This window comes from Arachis ipaensis, chromosome B3 (genome assembly GCF_059453495.1).
Source record: "Arachis ipaensis isolate K30076 ecotype BB chromosome B3, ASM5945349v1, whole genome shotgun sequence".
Lineage (NCBI taxonomy): Eukaryota > Viridiplantae > Streptophyta > Magnoliopsida > Fabales > Fabaceae > Arachis > Arachis ipaensis.
In genome coordinates this window covers 131,740,434-131,759,942 of record NC_142438.1, presented here as the reverse complement: position 1 = coordinate 131,759,942, position 19,509 = coordinate 131,740,434, and the positions used below count along the sequence as shown (strand labels likewise).

The window sequence follows — 19,509 nt, the reverse complement described above, 5'->3', positions numbered from 1 at the left end:
TCAAATTTTGCATTATTCATTAATGTATTATTCATTAAAATTGGGAGCTTATTGTATAATAATAAGCTGACCATAATGTAAATGTAGGTCTCGTTCAACAGATTTTTTTTTTTGAAAAATCATTGAAAGTTAGTTCAAAATGGTTAGGCTTCAGCTTAGTTTCAAACATGTGTATAAGTCGATTATAGGGTTTTTTGTCATTTTTTATTTGACTTCATATAAATTTTAATTATTTATTTATAATTTTAATTATTAATTCTATTAAAAAAATCAAACTAAATAAAAAAAATACTAACAAATTATAATAAAAAATATACATTAATAAAAATAATTAAAAAAAATTATATAAAAAATATGCATTAATAAAAATGATTAAAAGAATTATATAAACAACGAATACTAAAAATTTCATAAAAACTTAAATTTATGTTACTTAAAACAACATAAATTTATATTATGTAAAATTAATATTTTTTAACACCTTTTGACATTTTTTTAAAGAAAAAATTTAAATTTATGTATTAAAATTTAGTACTCTTTTATTATAATTTGTTAGTATTTTTTTAATTTAATTTAATCTTCTCAATAAAATCAGTAATTGAAATTATAAAAAATATATTTTTTATTTTTTAAGTTAAAATTTAAATAGATATAATTTAAATTAAAATATTATAGATAAGAGTACCCTATTATGCAACCATCACTCTATAACAAGAGTGTTAACTAAGCTACTAAAAAGTCTGATTTCTAACGTCTTATGCTAAACTACATACACCCTAAATCATTAAATCCTTGAGTTCTTAGGGTTACTAACTTGGGCATAAATCGTCCCAGCCCAATTAGTGTTACAAACTAACACATAAATCGTGCCAGGCTGAAGAGGGTCCCAATAATGCATAAATCGTGGCAGCCCAGTGAGAGTTAGCCCATTAACACGTGAAACCTACCACCCTGGGACGATTTATGCTCTTCTTCTAACCCTGGAGACCCTGCCACGATTTACGTTTGATTTGCCTTACATGTTCATGCATTAATCGTCCTAGGCTGAGATGATTCACGTTTTATGTAACCCTGTGCAGCCTAGGACGATTTATATAATAATACCAAGAGGGGATTTACGTTGCAGAATCTGTTTCAGGGGAATCAGGTAATTTTGACTTCCATACAATTTATTTAAGTAAAAAACCCTCGATTATATTGTGGCCCTTTGGCCTATGGAAAATATTATGAAAAATTACTTTACTAATAATAAGCTATCAAGTATAAATACTTTGCTAAGTTGTTACACACATTTTGGATATAACACTAATTCAATATTCGTTCGACACACATGTTTTTTTTATGTTTAATCATAATTTAATAAAAAATAAAAATAATTTTTTGAATACGTTTAAAACACATCTAATTATTATTTGTTATTTTCTCTTTTAGTTATGTTTTTTTTTTATTGAAAATAAAAAGACTCAAATTCACAATCTCTTAAGTAAGTATGAAAAATCTATATCATTTAAGTTATTCTCCTTTCTAGCTATGTTAAGAACTTTGTTGGAAGTCATATGAATGAAAGATAATATTAAAGTGACTCATATTCAATTTGGTAAGAACAACATTCACATTTATTAAAATAAAAGGGCATGATACCTACCATTCTTAATTTGTATATAAAAAGTTTAAAACATATTTGAATGCAATTTAATTAGATTAAATTCAAAATTAAATTTGAGTATTAAATTTCATTAATTAATAAATAGGTAATTTATCAAAATAAAATATTTGAATTTTAATATTACCGAAATACAATTTTTATAGTTTGGATACCAAAATATATTTTTTTAAAAATTTATGCAAATTGCGGGAGGGTTCCAGGAATTCTGAATACATATAAACTGTGGGTAGGAATTTCACGGTTTCTATTAAAAGATAAAATGAACATAAATAATCTTTTTTGTGTAAGGCACACACAAGAGAAAAAATAACAGGTAAAGTTTTTTTTTGTGTAAATAGATTGTACACTGATAAATAAAATTAAAAAAAATCACAAAAAAAAATAAAGTTAGAAGTAAGTCAAATGACTCATGAATAACTAGGTAAGTTGAGTTGGAAAAATTATTATTACATGGGTCAAATTTAAACTTGTTAAGCTTAGTTTATTTGCTAGTAAATTGGATTTATTTTCATACACTATATTGATGAATTGCTAAATTACATAAATTACATGTAAGTTAGCATTCTAAACATTTTGATATTTGAAAAAAAAATTATTTGCTTCTTCAATTATATTATTTATATACTAATATTAATTATTAAATTAATCATTCATATAAAAAAATATATTGAATATATTAGTTAATAGATGAATATGTAATTTTAACATTTTTTTTTCTTTTTTACCTTAGTTAAATTTTTGGTTGCTTTTCTATTATATATAATTTATAAAAATTATATTCATGATATTTTATGGTTACTCATTTTCAATTTTTATGTTTATTAGGTAGAAAAAAACTCATGTCATTTCAATGAATTTATAAAAAGCAGTCAAATAATATATGAATTTTTTATTGGGTATTGAATTAGATTCATACAAAATAGTTAAATTATCACCTACTAACTCACGAATTTGATATTTGTTGTAGAATGAATATTACACTTTTTATATTATTTATAAGCAGTATATTGGCTGGAAGTGAGCCGAGCTAGACCGAGCTCAAGCTCGGCTCACGAAAATTGAGCTTGGCTCGCGGCTCGACTCATTAATAATCGAGCTTATTTCTTAAGCTCAAGCTCAAGCTCGACTCACCAAAAGCTCACGAGCTGGTTCGAGCTCACGAGCTGGCTCAAATAAGAAAAACATTTGAAAATATCAATAAATATTTTGAAAAGATCAATTTTATATATTGTTTATTTATCAATAAATTATAAATTTTTTTATTTATGTCCTATATTAAAATTATATGAAAAAAATAAATATAAATATTAAACAATTAAAATTGTTATAATATATATATATATATAATCGAGCCAGCTCACGAGCTAATGAGCTGAGCTTATCCAAACTCAAACTCGACTCATTTAATTTATGAGCTTAATTTCAGGCTCAAGCTTGGCTCATCAGCTCACGAGCTTAGCTTATCGAACTGTTAACGAGTCGAGCTCGAGCTGGTTTGACTCACTTCCAGCCCTAAGTATATATACCAAATTTATCATTTTACATTTTAATCTTACCTACTAATTAATAATCACACATAGAATATATATCATTTATTAATATCTTCTTATATTTGTATTAATATGGATTGAATAGGTATAAATATAATAATGATAAAAACAAAAAAAAGAAAGTGGAGGAAGAAAAAGAAAGAGAAGAAAATAAAAAAAAGGTTAATAAAAAAAAGAGTAAACAAGCTGAGAGAAGAGAGAAGAAAGAAAAAAATAATAATAAAAGATTAAACCAAAAAACTGAAAGAAGAGATTTTGATGACTTTTACAATTTATACAAAAAAAAAAATTATTTATGCTTATTTTACCCTTCAACAGAAACCGAATTTATAAGACTCCTCCTACAATTTACATAAATTTCTAAAAAATTGTATTTTAATATCCAAACTACAAAAATTATATTTCAATAATATTAAAACTCAAATATTTTATTTTGATAAATTACTCTTAATAAATTATATATAAATAATTCATAGAAGTTTTTAAATATGCAGTCCACCGTAAAATTCGTAATGTTTAATAATATCTAAAATTAAATCCGACAAAATAGAATGGTCAACTGTAAAATTTAAATTTTTAGAATTTTGAGTTAGGATTTTTTATATTTTTATATTGGTCTCATTTGACTCGAAATTAAATATTTTTTTAAAAAAATTATTTTCAATAAAATTAGTGACAAGTTATTTATATCTGGACTAATTTTTTTTTATATTATTTTATACTAGTTTGACCTGAATATTTTTTTCTAAATTTTTTATTTTATTATTGAATTTAAATATTAAAAAATAATTATATTATATGTATATTAAAATTAATTATTAAAATATATATTAAAAATAAATTAAATATTTTTTATTGAAAAATGAGCCCATGAAGAAGGCGGGTAGAATGCAAATCTAATTAAAAGGAATCCAACCCAATGTGTGTATATTGAAGAGATTTTCTCCATTAATAATGGGATGTTTTTGATTACTTAGGTTGATGGATAATCTGCTGCTACACGTTGATGACGTAAGCAAAGCCATCGCGAGTGGGACCCGAACACGCAAACGCAAACGCAACCTCTCGGGTGCACCGCATCGCACCTGATTAATCTCATGCAGACCCCCTTCCCTTTCATTCATTCTCCGCTCTCCTCAAACTCTCTCTCTCTCTCTCTTATTACAAACACCCCCCTTTCCCCAATTCCCATCAACCTCTTCGTTTCTTCCTGCTCTCTCTGTGAGTTTCTTCTTTCTCTCTCCCTCTCTTTCTTTCTTTCTTTCTTTCTTTCTTATCCGTAATTTTACTAATTTCGAGTTTCTCCTTATGCCGGGGATTTGATTTTTTACAATGGGATTCTCATGCTTGCTTGTTTGCTTTTCTGCTTTGCTTGTTTTTCATCAATGTTTGCGCTCCTTTGTCTTGTTTGCTTCAATATTTCAGGATAGTTTCACAAATCACAATCTACCCATTCCAAGCTGGGTTTCTTAATGTACAAAAGAAAAAAACCCCTCTTTTTTTACTTGGGATTTGAAAGTAAATAATAGAAACCCAGTATGATTCATTGACTGTTTTGGATTGCTTCTGGTTTGTTTCGATGGAAAGATAGGATATTTATTAGGAATTGTTCTCGTGTTTTGTTTTGTGTTGTTTTGTTTTATCACATGAGAATGGTGAATTCGCAACTCTTGGTTTTAGCACTACTCCACAGTCTACAGTATATTCTTTGCATTTTGGTTTGTCATGTTACGAACTGCTGATCTTAGGTTAGATTCCCCAAACCCCTTTGGTTGGTTTTGTAATCTTAGCACTATTACATTTCTGACCATGTTGTGTTTGTTTTTATTCCTCAGTGAAGAGGGGCTCATCCCTTTGCGCGTGTCCCGTTCTCTTCTCCAATCCTCCTCCTTCAGTGTATTCATATTACCCTTTTATAGTAATACTATGGAGGTTAAGCTATGGAATGACAAGCGCGAGAGGGAAATGTATGATAACTTTGCTGAGCTCTATGCCATTATCAAAGCCACTGAGAGGCTTGAGAAAGCGTATGTTAGGGATATAATCTCACCACAGGAGTATGAGTTAGAGTGCCAGAAGCTAATTGCGCATTTCAAAACACTGGCTTCCACGCTCAAAGACACTGTCCCTAGCATTGAGCGGTTTGCAGACACTTACAAGATGGAGTGCCCTGCTGCCATTAACCGGCTTGTGATATCCGGTGTTCCTGCCACAGTGGAGCATCGGGCGGCGGCTGCTGCCTCTACATCAACCTCGGCTGCCATTGTAGCTGAGTGTGTGCAGAACTTTATTACGGCTATGGATTCGTTGAAGCTTAACATGGTGGCTGTGGATCAGGTGCACCCACTGCTCTCGGACCTTTATGCTTCCCTCAATAAGTTGACGATCTTGCCACCTGATTTCGAGGGGAAAACAAAGATGAAGGAATGGATTGCAAGGTTGTCGAAGATGGGGGCAGCTGATGAGTTGACAGAACAGCAGGCTCGGCAACTTCACTTTGATCTTGAGTCTTCTTACAATTCCTTTATGGCAGCTCTTCCCAATGCCGGTACATGATTGAGTTTGGGGATGCTTGTAAATTAAATTGAGATTTCTTTTTGCCTTCCTTTTTTTTAACTAATTATGTTGATTAAAGAGGAATTTCTTATTTGGTCACTGCTTATATATTGTTAATGCTGGATATTGGCAAATTATGGCCCTATGCTGTTTTATCTTGTGTATGTGCTTTGGTTTTTTATTTCCTCTAGTTGTTTGGCTGAGTTCCCCTGTTGTTGCTGTGTAAATTGACTGACTGTCAGGAGGTTAAGATGAAGAACTCACTAAAAGAAATTACCATCTTACAGCCCTGAGATGATAGTAGTTTTCATTTATCTGTCTTTCATTAACTGGGTTTCAACCTGCATTGTCAAAGATCCTCTAAATAGTTAGCATCATGAATTGACATCAAGACTTCTGCGAGTCATCACAGCCTCCAAATCATGGCCAATGCAAAAGAGTCTTCAAAGATACTAAGTTCATTAATCATTTCATTCACATCTCTCTCTTCTTAGGCATTGGATAAATAACTTAAATGATTTTTAAATGATTTTTATTAATAGCAGTTTATAAATAAGTTATTTTGTGTTTGAATTTTTAGTTATAGAAATACTTATTTTAAAAATAATAGCGTTTGGATAAATAACTCAAAAAATACACTTTTTTTATACAAAAAATAGATATTAAAATAACTACGATAACAAATGTTGAATATTGCATGTCGATTTTACATAACTTAATCATTAAGATTACAATCGATTAGGCAATTAATTCTTTATTTGTTTTTTTATTAGTTCCATTTTTCTAGCGCTTTTAGCATTGGGTTCTTATCCATAACGGTGTTCTTATATGTGGTGAATAATAACAAAATTCTAATTCACAATAATCTTCATAACAATGTCAAAAAAATTATTGTGCAGTTAGTGTTTGTTGTTTTATTGTGTATGATATGGTAGGTGAAAATAAAAAAAAATGTAAAATGTGTATCCATGTATATTTTGTTGTTTTTTATTTTTTTTATTCTTATTAGAACTTCCTCCTCCTTTATTAAGGTCAAGAACTTGCTATAACTAATTATAAAAATAAAATCATATGTGAAAAAATAAAATTAAAACTGAGATTTTATATCACACACAATGTTAAATACAAACTTAGTAATAAAAATAGTGATAAAATAAAAAAAAATTACCTGGAAGGAATATTTGCAGTAGGTGATTCAGATGGAACATTGTCTGAAAATGCTGGTAGAAGGTCAATATTTCCAACACATGAATCATTACGTGAAAATGGTGGTAAAATGTCAGTACTTCTAGCAGAGTCATATATTTTTACTTTTTCAAGAAATTTTTACTTTCAAGAAACTGTGAGTTAACTCTTCAGAAAATTAAAAACTCTATGACTTTTCATCATTCAAAAAAAAAAAACTTCTGTTACTTACCAAACAAACAGGCTCTTAATCCCGTAGGCTTCTTGATCATAATCTAATCGACTTATGGGCATGCTAGACTCTAACATACGGTAGCTTGCCATCCAATCTTTGAAAAATAAACGTATTCATAAATGACATTTGCATTTGGTTGATTTCAACTTTTGAATGGGTAAATCTCGTTAAACGAGGTCAATTCTATTAGACAACATTAATACGTTAATACATCGTGGGATTATAATAAGGCCATTTTTGTGTCGCACCTTGCTGTAGTAGCTTTTCTTTAATTCATGTATTTAGTTCCACGTCGTTGAAGAAGCAATTTAAGCCTTAAAAAGGGGCCAAGTTATATAAACAAAAAAGAAAAAGTATTTTCTTTGGGGATTGACATCACCTGCGAGGTGTAGCTTATTCTGTTGGAATTTGGATCCCATAATATGATATACCTATTTATGATCTATCAAGTTGCATTATAGAATTGGATGATATGGAAAGTCAAGTTACTAAGTAAGTATTTCAACCATTATGGTTACAACATTGTGATGCTCATGTTTCTGTTGTAGTCTTCCTATTACAATTCTATGTGAATTCAAAAAAAGAAAAAGAAAAATCAGAATAACCTTTGTTCTAATGATCCTTAGCTTCAGAGAAAGTTGTGATGAGAATGAAGGCTATCTGGCTATGAATGAAAATGTGTGAAGTGATGTTGATCAAAACTGCCATTTGGCGAGGCACAAAACATGGTGAATCTAGCGTGTTTAATCAAAACAAGTGAGGCGCTATGTTTATCAGTATAGGGAAGAGGAGGACAATGATGAGGACAATGACGAGGAGGACGGCATAGCAGTACCACTTCCTGGAGTCCTTTTGAATATCTCTAGCTTCCTGAAGCTGCTCGGTGCCGCGGCGAACGAAGGAACTGGCATGAGCAACATGGCTCTCTATGTTGTTGAGCTGTTGGCCCTGAGACTCCACCAAAGCTGCCATGTCGAGGAACACCTGGTGAAGCTCAAGAAGGTTCTTCTCTATCTCCTTGACAGCATCATGTCTCTCCTGAATTTCAGAAATGGTGTCCATAATCTGACCCCTCCCCTGTTCTTGAATTGCTTTCTGGAGGAAGCTCTCACTCTCGCCGCTGGAGATCAAATTCTCAATGGTGTCTTCATCTGCCTTCTCCCCAGTGATTGTGAAATACCTGCGCTCCACTGTCTCCTTGTACTCCGATTGCATCCTGGCCCTCAATCCTTGAAAGTCATCCATCAAGTCCTTTAACTTCTTCCCCAAGCCACTAACAACCGAAGACCTTGTCCTGTCCGCTGAGGACCCTGGACCACACCCCGGAAGCTTTCTGTTTTCTGCGTTGGACCTTTCTAGAGCCTCCAGCTTACCCTTGATCATCTTCACACGTTTCAGGACCTGAGACACGTCTTGGTCCATTCTCGCGCGAAGATCCTTCATGGTCTGAGCATTGTGGACAATCTTGCTCTCTTCATTCGCCTCTTGCAGCTTTCTGTACAGCTTCTCGATGGTTCTCATCTCTTCCTTCACATTCTCCACATCTTCGAAGAACTTGTCCAGATTGATACTTTCCTTTCCGGCCTCCACATCGTTCATGTAGTCGCTCTGCGGCGCCACATCAGTGTATTTCTTGAAGGAACTTGAGAATAGGTCATTCATTTTTGCTTATGTTATGTTTTTTTTTTTTCTTATACTGTTTTGTTACTCTATGTGTTTCTGAACTTGGTAAATCAAGTATCAGAAATCACATATAAGACCATAAACAATGGTCATCATCTAACACAGTAGGGTATGTTCCTCATCCTCCTCTAGATTATGATCAATGGACTAACAGGGAGGAAAGTAGGTGGTGACAAAATGCAACAAAAATTGTCACCAACAAAAGGGTTCTGAAGAGAGAAAAGTCCCTTTTCTTCTTGGGGTGGTACTCTAATAGGAGGCTGTGAAACAAGGAACAACCGAATTTATTTGATGCTAATCAAACAAAGGTGCTTACAACTTGGAACCACCAAAGGTTGCTCCTATAACAACAAATGGCATTGCTGTTTTTCTATTTACACTTGACTTGGTCATATTTTTTCTGTGACTCTCTTTTGATCTTTTTTATTTTTAGGGAGTTTTTTAGCTGAAATTGTAGTTTATTTAAATAGAACTTCCCATCTCATCCCATTTTAAGTTTCTTTAATGTTCCTTCTCTTCTAATTAAGCCTGTAAATGGATAACCTTTTGTTGTTTAAGTCATTCTATTTATATATTTCTTTTTCTAAACAAAACAAAAACTAAAATGATCATAATTAATCAAGGTTGCGTACTTGCGTTACATTATTTTTTCTTCTTTATAAACTTCTGTTTTGAAAAGTGGTTGACTGTAGAATAGAACAAGGAAACTCTCGTAAAATAAAATTAAACGGAGTTCTCTTTAAAATTAGATTGTTATTTATGAATTTTACAATAACAAGAATTAGGATAAAGTTCTATTTTCATTGAAAATAAGATTGTCTCGTTAGATTCATGCTTTACAATAAATAAATAAATAAGTTAATTAATTAAAATTTTAAACATATCATTTATGGTTGGCAAGAAAATCATTAATAAATAGACAAGTTAATGATAAAATACACTATGTTTTTACGATTTGGATTCTCAAAATTTTGAATTTCACTTTAGAGGGTAAAATTTGATCATTTACCCTTGAATAGTTTCTCTCTCATATTTTCTTTTGGTCTCACATGTGAAATAAATGGTGAGAGATCACACTTTACCCTCTAAAATGAGAATTCAAAATTTAGAGGATCCAAATTCTTGTTTTTAGATGTTAAGCATTTCGAAATCAATCATTTCAAAGAAATCCACCAAAATAATTAATTAAAAAAATGATTTTGAAGTGAAAATTCATAGAATGAAAAAGATAAAGTATAAATATATAATTGCATTCCACCAACAAAATTATAATGTGCCAATGCTGAATAGATTCTATTCTAAAGTATTGCTCTTCCCATCAATATACACAAAGTTAACATTAATTACGGAGAACAAATTTGGGCTAATTAATTACATCAGCCTACCATCCCATTCAGCTGCATTTTACAATTTGCCTAAACAAACTGATATGATATCCACTTACATTACCGGACATATTGTTAGCTTTTCACCAATCCCTTTTCAGTTTCCTACCCCTCATTTATGTACAAGCACTCAAAAAAGAAGCATTTAATCGAAGTGGATAAATGTACACACAAAAATCTTCCCCACTTCAACATAGCTTTGCAAGAGTATGTCACTTTAAGTAATTACCAACTTGGGAGTTTGTTGGAACTTCACACATTCATAGTCAAAGGCTGCACAAGCTCCCTATCAGAATTGTGACTATTATTTCCGAGGACTACACCATTGCTGAGTTTTTGTTCCCTTGTTTCATCTCCAACTCCCTTTGACTGGCTACCTGAAGAATCTGCATCCCCGGAGTTCAAAATATTCAGCTGCCTGAGATGTCTTTCTGTGCCATCAAGCAGTGCCTTCATGCCACCAGAATCTGATCGCGGCGACAACTCTTCCTCTCGCTCGGGCTGGATATTGAGGTCGATTTGACCTTTGAATGGTAAGTTAGATGATTTTATCCGGTTAGGATCGTCATCTGAACCGCCATTTCCATCCTTGTTTGGGTTTGGGCTGCTATCTCCTGCATTACTACAAGGCAACGAGTCATCTTCAATCACTATTTCAGCTGATTGTCCCGGGGGAGGAGGCTGCTGCCTTTTCCGTATTGTCTCCGCCTTTTCTGTTTGTTTCTTCTCACGCTTCTGTTGTAGGGTAAGGAATCGACGTTTCACGGTCGAGCAGACAGTACATGTGCATGTCTGCTTATGCTTAGGGCCCTTCCCACTGGGAGGTTGAATGCAAACAATGCAAGAGCAGCCAGGTCTATGCCTGGGGTGTTTCGTTGTAACCTGGGTAGACGTAGGGAGTGACTCATCCTCCCCCAAGATAGCTAGGTTCGCAAGTGTATCAAGTCCTTCCATAGCATCAAAATTATCTGTCTCTTGCTTAGTGGCCTTCATTTTCTTTGAAATAACTGCCAAATAAATGCATTGAACAGAACTAGAGTTGTTATAATACCATAGCTTAGAAATACCTTAAAATATTACAAAGTACCAGAGAAGCAATTCAAAACATTGCTTCGAAAGAAGGAGTCAACATCGAAACCTGAATTACAAGAAGGTAGCAAATTCTCGAGCTCTTCTGCAGTCAGCTCTTGTGCCACTGAGCAAGAGGATCTGTTTTCATGGAGTAAGATTTAAAGAAAAAAAGGAGCTACCTTTCAGCAAGGCTTATGACTCAAAAAAGGGGAAAAAATCCATCAAAGTAAGGAGTCAATTGAAGCATAATTAGATATACAGTAAAAAGAAAAAATTTCCAACTCCTTCAACTTCTCGAATTTTTCATCCATACCACATCACTCTTGGCCCATATCCATTAAGCCTGTATGGCATGCATTCTTATTCACCAGGGATATGTGTTTACTAATTTCATCTGCACTGTCTTGCTAGACACATACAGAAACAAGAGTTCCACAAGAATTAAGAGAAATGGATCACTGCTGTACCTTTCTGGGTCCCATGAATTGTCAGAGCACGTCCATTTTGAGTGAAGAATTGCACTTGCTGGCAATTTGCGCCACTTGAGACAATTTTCACATTGAGCCCACTGGATCTTTTCACTGCCACAAAAATTTGATAATCAATATGCTCAATTAAATTAATAGAGTAAATTACCAAGAATAAAAGAGAGTAAATTTTGCAGAAGGTATAAATTGTCATTTTAAGGTTCTAAATAAACTGATAGCATAAGCACAATAATAAATACACTCGTGCATATAAAATGCTAATCTAGCATACACAACAAAAAACGAAAAATGAAAAAAATTGTGTGGTTTTTGATAACCATGCTAAGGTCACCATTAAAATATAAAATAATTCATGTGCCTTTATCGAATAGTTTAAGGTGGAGATAGAGGACTCTTAGCATGGTATTATTGTCTCTAGAGAGTTCCATCCTTGTTCTTATTCTTCTAAATACAACAACTCGAATTTTAACACAAGAAAGTGGGTCTGGGCATTGTCAAGGCACATTAAGATACAAGTCATTCATATGACTCTATGCAACAGTATCAACTTTAGAAGAAATTGTCCATGCAAGTTACAACAGAACATCATTCCACAAACTATTAAAAAATATGCCAAAGATATCGAGCCATCAACAAATCAAATTATGGATGAATGATGGAAGATAAGTGACTTACCCTTCATTACTAGTGGTGAAAATGGTTGGTTTACCCAGCACTGGAGCATCCTAAAAAAGCACAAGGGAGTCAAGAATTTATACAAATTTCTACCATTTAAATGACTAAAACAACAAGGTAACAACAAAACCAACCAAATAGTTAAAGTACTAGTCTAAAAGACTTCAACATTTTAAATATAAACAAAAAAAGCACATTACAATGTCACATGTCCACTTCCCTTCCTTCCAGTCTTTTTAGCTCGACTTTAAACTCATCTTACGCAAGAGTCTTACAACTACATGCTAAATTAACAGTAGGATAATTTCTAACATAAAGCAAGAAAAAGGTACCTCATATTCCTCAAATTCAAAACCTTCAATCACCACAATGCTAGGGACATGGTCAGGAGGCGGCCTTAGCAGGCCTTGAGCCTCTTGCCAAGTAATCTTGAGTTCTATCAAATCCTCATTTTCAATTTTTAAACGTTTACTCTTTGAACCCAAGATGCTGCTCTTTCTCTTTCTAGAGATTGAAGATTTGCTCCCAAGTGCTTCTTTTGCAATGTATCCTGATTTATCAACTTTAGACCATGAACTAGGATCAGCCATTTCAACCTAAATAAAGAAAGGAAGATACAATCAATTGGGAATATCTCAAATGACAAACATTTGCAGTTCAATGGTGTTTTGGTTTTGCGATACTAACTTCACCAATTGTGGAGTGTCCATTTCCGGTCTTATTTGCTTCATTGTCCTGTAAACAATAAATATAAGTTTTAAGTTGGAAAGTACAAAGTTTCAATTAACTCTACAAATACATGCAATATGCATAATATAAATACAAAATAAGAAACAAAAATTATAAGTCTTTATTAATTTCATGAATTAATTACAGATCCCCTTGTCTTTCACGAATTCTCTGTAAACGTGAATGCCGAGTCCTTGCTGTGTGTCAGCAGATTGGTTTTGGCATAAATTTCTTTACAGAACAACCACCACCATATCCAACAAAGTTTGAATATAAAGAAAGTACATGAAAAATAATATAGATTGCATCGTTCAGAAATTATACTTTTAGTCTCCAAGGCTGTGTTTGGTGAGGAGTACAAGACAGAAATACAAAGACATGCTAGGACACAAATATGTTTGGTTACAAAACAGACACATTAATACAAAGACGCATCACGGCACGTGGTAAAATTTGAAGAAATTTTTGTACCACCAAATTGGAGATACAAAGGAGGAAAAGAATTTTTTGTAATCTTATATTCTTAACGACCTTTATCATATTGTTCTATGGACAATGATGCCCTTAATTGAATCCACTTTCTTCTGTGTCTCCCTCTTTCTCTTCTTCCCTTCCCTTTGCCCCCTTCACCCACCCATTTTCCTCTTCTGACTTCCCCAGAATAACAAAAGCCTTTTCACCCCACCTCCTTGGAAACCAAGAGAGCCTTTTTGTTCTTTCAACCCTTGGAAGGTAAGATTCATTCCCTTTAAATCTTTAATTTTCATTACTGTTATTGCAGAAGTTGTGTTTTTCTCCCTCAAATTTTTTTCTTAGTGGTTGATTGTGATTTTTGTTTAAGGATTGGTTGATGCTGAGGAAGGAGATTATATTGGTAATTTGTGAGGGAAGCTGGACAGCAGATCTGCAGTGAGAGAAGGCATACCTGGAGATTTTGGCCTCGGTGGTGGTGAGTGGTTGATGTTTGTGTGTGTGTGTCTATAATGGAGGATCTATGATAGTGAAAGGAAGATAATAGGGATAAAATAGACTTCTAAAATTTTTGTACTTGTATATTTAAACACAAACCAAACAAGATACAAAAAACGCTTTTTTTTCTGTCTTTGTTCTTGTATTTATGTCTTGTTCCTATCTTGTCTTTTCACCAAATGCACCCTAAAGGCCGTACCTGATCAGATTGGGTAGCAGTTGAAGCCTTTCGAAATCCCATAACCAACTTCCCTTCTGGCTCCAGCCGGCTAAATGTTACTGGAGGAAAAAAAAGTAACACATTCAACAACTAATACAGGAGGAAAGGTCTTAAACTAGATAAATTATAAGGTCTAACTACAAGGATAGGGGGCTCGGCTTTGTGGTAAAGAAAAAAAAAAGATTGTCAACTTTGTTGGAATATTTGAACATTCAAGACATTTTAGAATATAAAATTCATCCAAGTAAATAAAATAGCATTAAGTTAAGGCGTGGAAGAAATGCAAGGCAGACTGAACTACAAGGATCGTTCATGCAAACCTCACATATGAAGGTAAGCTATCAATAAGGACAAACGAACGACGAATATTCCATATATTCTAGCATATCATGTCTTTAATACCTGTGTCACCTGCTTGCAACTGCATGGACTGTATGCAGGGAGTGACACCTTCCAAAACATACATTCTACTGTTATTGTTGGGCCAGAAACGAAACTGAAATATCCACTCTTTGCCTTTTGCATCAAGGATTTTGAGTGGCAACCCTTCAGGCTGTGAAATTGGAGGGAAATAAGCCTGTCTCATGCAGCAGAATTTTAAACTATAGAAAATCAGATTAAATGAAATAAATATGATAGGCTTGCCAAATAAATCAGATTTCCATTCTTTCTTTTTTTTTTTTTTTTTTTTTTGTGGATAAAAATATTATTAAAAGAAAAGAATAGCATGCAAGAAAATAAGGTTTCCTCACAGAATAACAATCTAAAGACTAAGTGAATAAACCATGCTACAATGCACAAACCAAATCATTTGTATGTCAGATGAAGACACAGTCAAATAGATCATGAGTAGAGCACACCAAAATGGTGATCCCGTGACATCCAATTCACTACGCACATTGAACATCCATATAAATTATACCCAATCCAAACTCCAAAAGAGAATTACATCACTAACCTCAGCACACTTCTTTGGAAGCACTAGACGCCCAATTCGCCCAGCATCACTAGCGCTCAAGGTTTTTTGAAACAACGGGGTAATGACAGAATTAGAACTCAAATAAAGTTAAGGAATATAATTCTTCCGTATGATTTTAGTTACAGCAAAAAAATTCCATAGAAAAATGTAAGAAAGAACATGAATTCATGACATTATTATTATCATTTGTAGCTTAAAGGATACTCGATAGATATTTGCTGTAGCTCCTGATCGGTACATCTGGGCCAGTACCGTGGGAGTAACTGGCTTCTTCCTCGTGCATCTACTCGAGGCCGTCCATTACGAACTTGTGTTTCACCTGATGTGTCAAGTGATAAATGAACAGTGCCACTATATTGCTTTCCTAGAGGAGCTGGAGGGGTTTGTTGTAGTTGATTCCCCCCGGGTTGACCATTTCTTTCATTTGGAGATGCATAAGGTACAGGCAATGCAAAAGGTTGCGGAGATGAATCCTCCTTTACAGAAGAAGACTGCTGGCAAAGATTTAAACATGAACTAGGTTTGTCCTCATTCATTGCTCCTGTGATACAATAAAAGAATCAGGTCAAGTAGCTAACTACATGTTAATAAGAGATGCCTTGAGCTCCTAACTAATAACAGGTAAAAATAATGATAGAAACTCAGATAAAACGAACATTACCATTCACAAGCATTATCTCCTGTGATTCAAGCTTAGTGTTCCAGTTGGATATTCCAGGAAAATTTTCATTTTTCTTTCCCAGAGAAAAATCAGGCAATCTTTCATTTCCATAAATTTTGCCAAGTTTATGTGTCAATTCAACTAGAGAGGCCACACCTGGCTGCAGGTTGGATGAAGAAACAGAATTATATAGGCTGGGTGCTTGCTTCCATGGTACAGGACCTGATCCAGCTAACTGATTCCAATTATTTGTGGAGATGTCTCTAAGTCTTAGAGATAAATTAGAGCAAAAAGACTGAGACCATGGCCGGGTTGATGACTGACATGTATAACGGAAAAAAGGAATAATGTAATTACGCATATAAAGAAATAAATGTTGCATAAAACATACTTTAAGCTTGAAAAAATGTCAAGAGTCAAACCATAACCATGAATTTGGAAATATACAAGGGCAAAAAACCAGATAAAAAGGGAATTCAGAAAGTTAGGCATTGCAACGCACAAATAAGTAATTATTAAAGATGTTGAAAAAAAGGATAGGAAAAAATTTTGGCCGAATTTAATCAACATAGTGCATAAATAAAATAATATTTCAGAATTTAATCACCATTATAGATAACCTACCATATGATGTTCCTTTGCACATACATTACATTCAACTCCACCAGGATCCAACAACATAAACGAGTTATCTGAGACAATACATCCACAATGAATCCGCTGCAAAGAAATAATCATCATGAGTTAACACAGTACAACTTGACATGGGGAGTTCAAGTAAAAAGTATTTGGCGCCTAAAGAAGTACCATATAAAGCCCTTCAAGCAATTACAGAATAAAATAAAAATAAAATAAATATTTAACTCACCTTCCTACAAGTCTCACAGTTCCTCCAACCAGAAGTGTTCAAATGAAAAGTCTCGCAAAATCTTCCTTCTTCAAAAGCAGAGCTAAGAAACACAGTAACAATCAGATCTTACAGATGCAGTAGCATATATGCACCATATAAAAAAAACAACACAAACTAAAGATAAGCAGCAGGAATTATTTAACCAAAATAGTGTCTTTTGGTACAAAATGGTTTCTTTCACCATGAGCAAAAGATCAAAAAGGCATTCAGTTCTAGTACCCAGAAAGTCAAAATTCAAATGCATTGGAAATTTTGACAAAATGTATAATAGAAAAACTTGAGTCAACTGAATTCTATAATTACTTTTCCTCACTTTCATTAATGTGCATTGCAGTTGAAATGTTAAATGTAATTAATCTATGATTAGATTAGAAAATGACATTTTGATAGTTTGGGGTCTATCCCAAAATAGAAAAAGAAAAGTTGCATAGGAATAATAAAGTAAATTAGATTACAATAATTAAAAATCCTGGAATTTGGGAGAACCATGAAATGAGGCCAGGGTAACAGAGAGTTCGGAAAAGTTAACACAATCCTCAAATGTCTACTCTTTGCCTCCTAAAAAGTAAGGTGAAACCTCATACTTCATAATCCTTTACCCTCTCTTGTGTTCTGCTCTAAACTAAACTCTTAACAAATTTTAAGGGATTGGATTTAAGGGTTACTTGGCAATTCCTCATTTCAAAATACTCCCAAGCAAGACTCTTCCGCCATCCCTTTTAATCCACTATTAGTGTTCATAATTTCATATCATAGTCTAAAATGTAAAACACCTCCCAAATCCCACAAAAAAATTGAAGGTTGAAAGAAATCAAAACCAAATAACCCTCTCCAAAACTATCTATACATAGAACCTAGTCACGTAATTAAAAGAGCCCCTCAGTCCCGCTTATAAATGGCCCCCTAAGAAATTCTTCAAACTTCAGCGATCGTCACAATATACATTCAAGGTTCCAAGCTTTTAAATACATTATAAGAGAAGTTATTAATGGAAAGAGGGTTCCGTCCATCCGATCTCCAACACACGCTAACAAGAGCTTTTTAAATTAAAAGAAAAAAGGAAAGAAAAAACAAAGAAATAAAAAGTGACCCCAGCTATTTAGATTAAAACCGTAAAAGAAATTTTTTTTTTTTCCAAAACTAATCTCCAATTCACATTATAATTCCAAAACGCCACGCAATGAACAAAAATATGGGAAGTTTCAAAAAGAAAGAGCAAAAGGAGCAAACTTTGTATGAAAATCCCAAAGGCAACCAACACTAACACTGATAAACCTCAGCTAATTCCCAATCTAGTGGCATAAACAGCGCAGAAGTAACCAAAAGAGAAATATATATGTGTGTGTGAAGGTTGTAGTAACAGAAAAAAGATAAAGTCAAAGAAACTAGTTACCCGCATCGATCACAAAGTTCAGCTCGGTCTCCGGAACGGAGTCTCCAACCTTTCTTAGGTATTTGAGACTTCAATTCTTTACATTCAGGGTTGTAGCAGAACCCGGACGACGGCAAGGAGGAAGAAGACACGGAAGCAGCAGCAGAAGCCATTGAAATTTGAAACTATACAACTCTGCAAACTTTTAACTACACCACCAAAATCAACAAGCAGCACCGAGGAATCTGCGAAAGAAAGGTGGCGTGCTTCTGCAGAGAGTGAAAAGTGGAAGAGTTGTTGGTGGCGCGGCTTGATCTGTAATCATACGTGAGTGAGTGAGGGAGAGAGAGAAGAGAAAGAGGGAGGGGGTAGAGAGAGAAAGGTATGATACGGTATGGTGGGAGTAATAAGGACTAAGGAGTCTTTTTCTTTTTTTTTTTTTTTTTTTTTTTTGGGGACATGGAGTAGTAAGGAGTCTGAATTGTTAAATGTAGTAAGTAGTAACGTCGGAGAGAGAGAGTGTGTGTGTGTGTGCGTGCGTTGTTGTGAATTTGGGTTTGGCCTCCGGAGATGCCAACGTGTTTGTTAGATTGGTTTTTTTTTTTAATTAAAAATACTGTGAAAATTCAGATGTAACTAATTGAAATTAATAGTTAAAAATAATTAAATAATTTAATCAGTTAAATTTTTATCTAATAGATCTTAATATTAACTTTTCATAAAATTAATTATATCCTTAAAGATATAGATAAAAAGATATTATTTTTTCGAATTTTAAAATTAAAAATAAGAAAGATTGGCTTGAGTTGATTTATGTTGCAGTTAATTTCTTAAATTTTTTTTGAAAAATAATTGAGAATACATATATTTTAACTTTTAAATAAATAAATATTAAATTTTTATCTTTTTGATATTTCTAAAATATAACACATATATTTAATTTTTTTACTCTTTTAAGTTCTAAAAAAATAATTAAAAGAATGACAAACTTATCTTTGAATAAATAACCATAATTAATTGGTAATTATTTTATTATTATAGTTAAATTAAGAAATTTTCATTAAGAGAATTTTAATTAGTAGATTGATATTAATTCGAACATTAAAATATAATTTTTTTTGAATGCACGATGGGAAAGAATTTATAAATTTTTGTCTGTCAACGTTATGGTAAAG

General features: G+C 33.0%; 3 protein-coding genes across 6 annotated transcripts; 1 reads left to right on the top strand and 2 right to left on the bottom strand.

Moving 5' to 3' along the window:
• Positions 1 to 4,383: 4,383 nt before the first annotated feature.
• On the top strand, positions 4,384 to 5,915 carry LOC107631045 (vacuolar protein sorting-associated protein 28 homolog 2). Of its 2 annotated transcripts, none has more exons than XM_016334362.3 (2): positions 4,384 to 4,437; positions 5,052 to 5,915. In XM_016334362.3, the coding sequence occupies exon 2, from the start codon at positions 5,143 to 5,145 to the stop codon at positions 5,770 to 5,772; it is 630 nt and encodes a 209-aa protein (XP_016189848.1). In that variant the 5' UTR covers positions 4,384 to 4,437; positions 5,052 to 5,142; the 3' UTR covers positions 5,773 to 5,915. The 2 variants fall into 2 exon arrangements, with proteins under 2 accessions (XP_016189848.1, XP_088366136.1); XM_088510010.1 differs by lacking the exon at positions 4,384 to 4,437 and adding an exon at positions 4,440 to 4,964.
• A 1,732-nt stretch (positions 5,916 to 7,647) lies between these two features.
• Positions 7,648 to 9,120, bottom strand: LOC107633630 (syntaxin-124-like). The gene has a single exon (XM_016337236.3). The coding sequence runs from the start codon at positions 8,852 to 8,854 to the stop codon at positions 7,940 to 7,942; it is 915 nt and encodes a 304-aa protein (XP_016192722.1). The 5' UTR covers positions 8,855 to 9,120; the 3' UTR covers positions 7,648 to 7,939.
• A 988-nt stretch (positions 9,121 to 10,108) lies between these two features.
• LOC107631046 (B3 domain-containing protein Os07g0563300) lies at positions 10,109 to 18,893 on the bottom strand. Of its 3 annotated transcripts, none has more exons than XM_088508683.1 (14): positions 18,356 to 18,893; positions 16,921 to 17,002; positions 16,677 to 16,772; positions 16,053 to 16,371; positions 15,596 to 15,932; positions 15,371 to 15,467; positions 14,815 to 14,989; positions 14,392 to 14,471; positions 13,182 to 13,229; positions 12,827 to 13,090; positions 12,495 to 12,544; positions 11,799 to 11,912; positions 11,399 to 11,469; positions 10,109 to 11,267 (listed from the first exon to the last, which is right to left on the bottom strand). In XM_088508683.1, exons 1-14 carry the CDS (start codon positions 18,505 to 18,507, stop codon positions 10,513 to 10,515), a joined length of 2,640 nt encoding a protein of 879 aa, XP_088364809.1. In that variant the 5' UTR covers positions 18,508 to 18,893; the 3' UTR covers positions 10,109 to 10,512. The 3 variants fall into 3 exon arrangements, with proteins under 3 accessions (XP_088364809.1, XP_088364810.1, XP_016189849.3); XM_088508684.1 differs by having other exon boundaries at positions 14,815 to 14,965; positions 18,356 to 18,812; XM_016334363.3 differs by having other exon boundaries at positions 16,921 to 16,988; positions 18,356 to 18,791.
• Between the last annotated feature and the right edge of the window lie 616 nt (positions 18,894 to 19,509).

What these genes read in the sequence shown, in the direction of transcription:
- LOC107633630 (XM_016337236.3), bottom strand. Translation starts at nt 8,854, where the DNA reads ATGAATGACCTATTCTCAAGTTCCTTCAAGAAATACACTGATGTGGCG.
- LOC107631045 (XM_088510010.1), top strand. Translation starts at nt 4,942, where the DNA reads ATGTTACGAACTGCTGATCTTAG. An exon ending in TTACGAACTGCTGATCTTAG is followed by an intron (nt 4,965 to 5,051) that starts GTTAGATTCCCC and finishes TTTATTCCTCAG; the next exon opens with TGAAGAGGGGCTCATCCCTT.
- LOC107631046 (XM_088508683.1), bottom strand. Translation starts at nt 18,507, where the DNA reads ATGGCTTCTGCTGCTGCTTCCGTGTCTTCTTCCTCCTTGCCGTCGTCC. An exon ending in CTACAGCAAATATCTATCGA is followed by an intron (nt 15,468 to 15,595) that starts GTATCCTTTAAG and finishes ACTTTATTTGAG; the next exon opens with TTCTAATTCTGTCATTACCC. An exon ending in GCTACCTTCTTGTAATTCAG is followed by an intron (nt 11,268 to 11,398) that starts GTTTCGATGTTG and finishes TTTATTTGGCAG; the next exon opens with TTATTTCAAAGAAAATGAAG.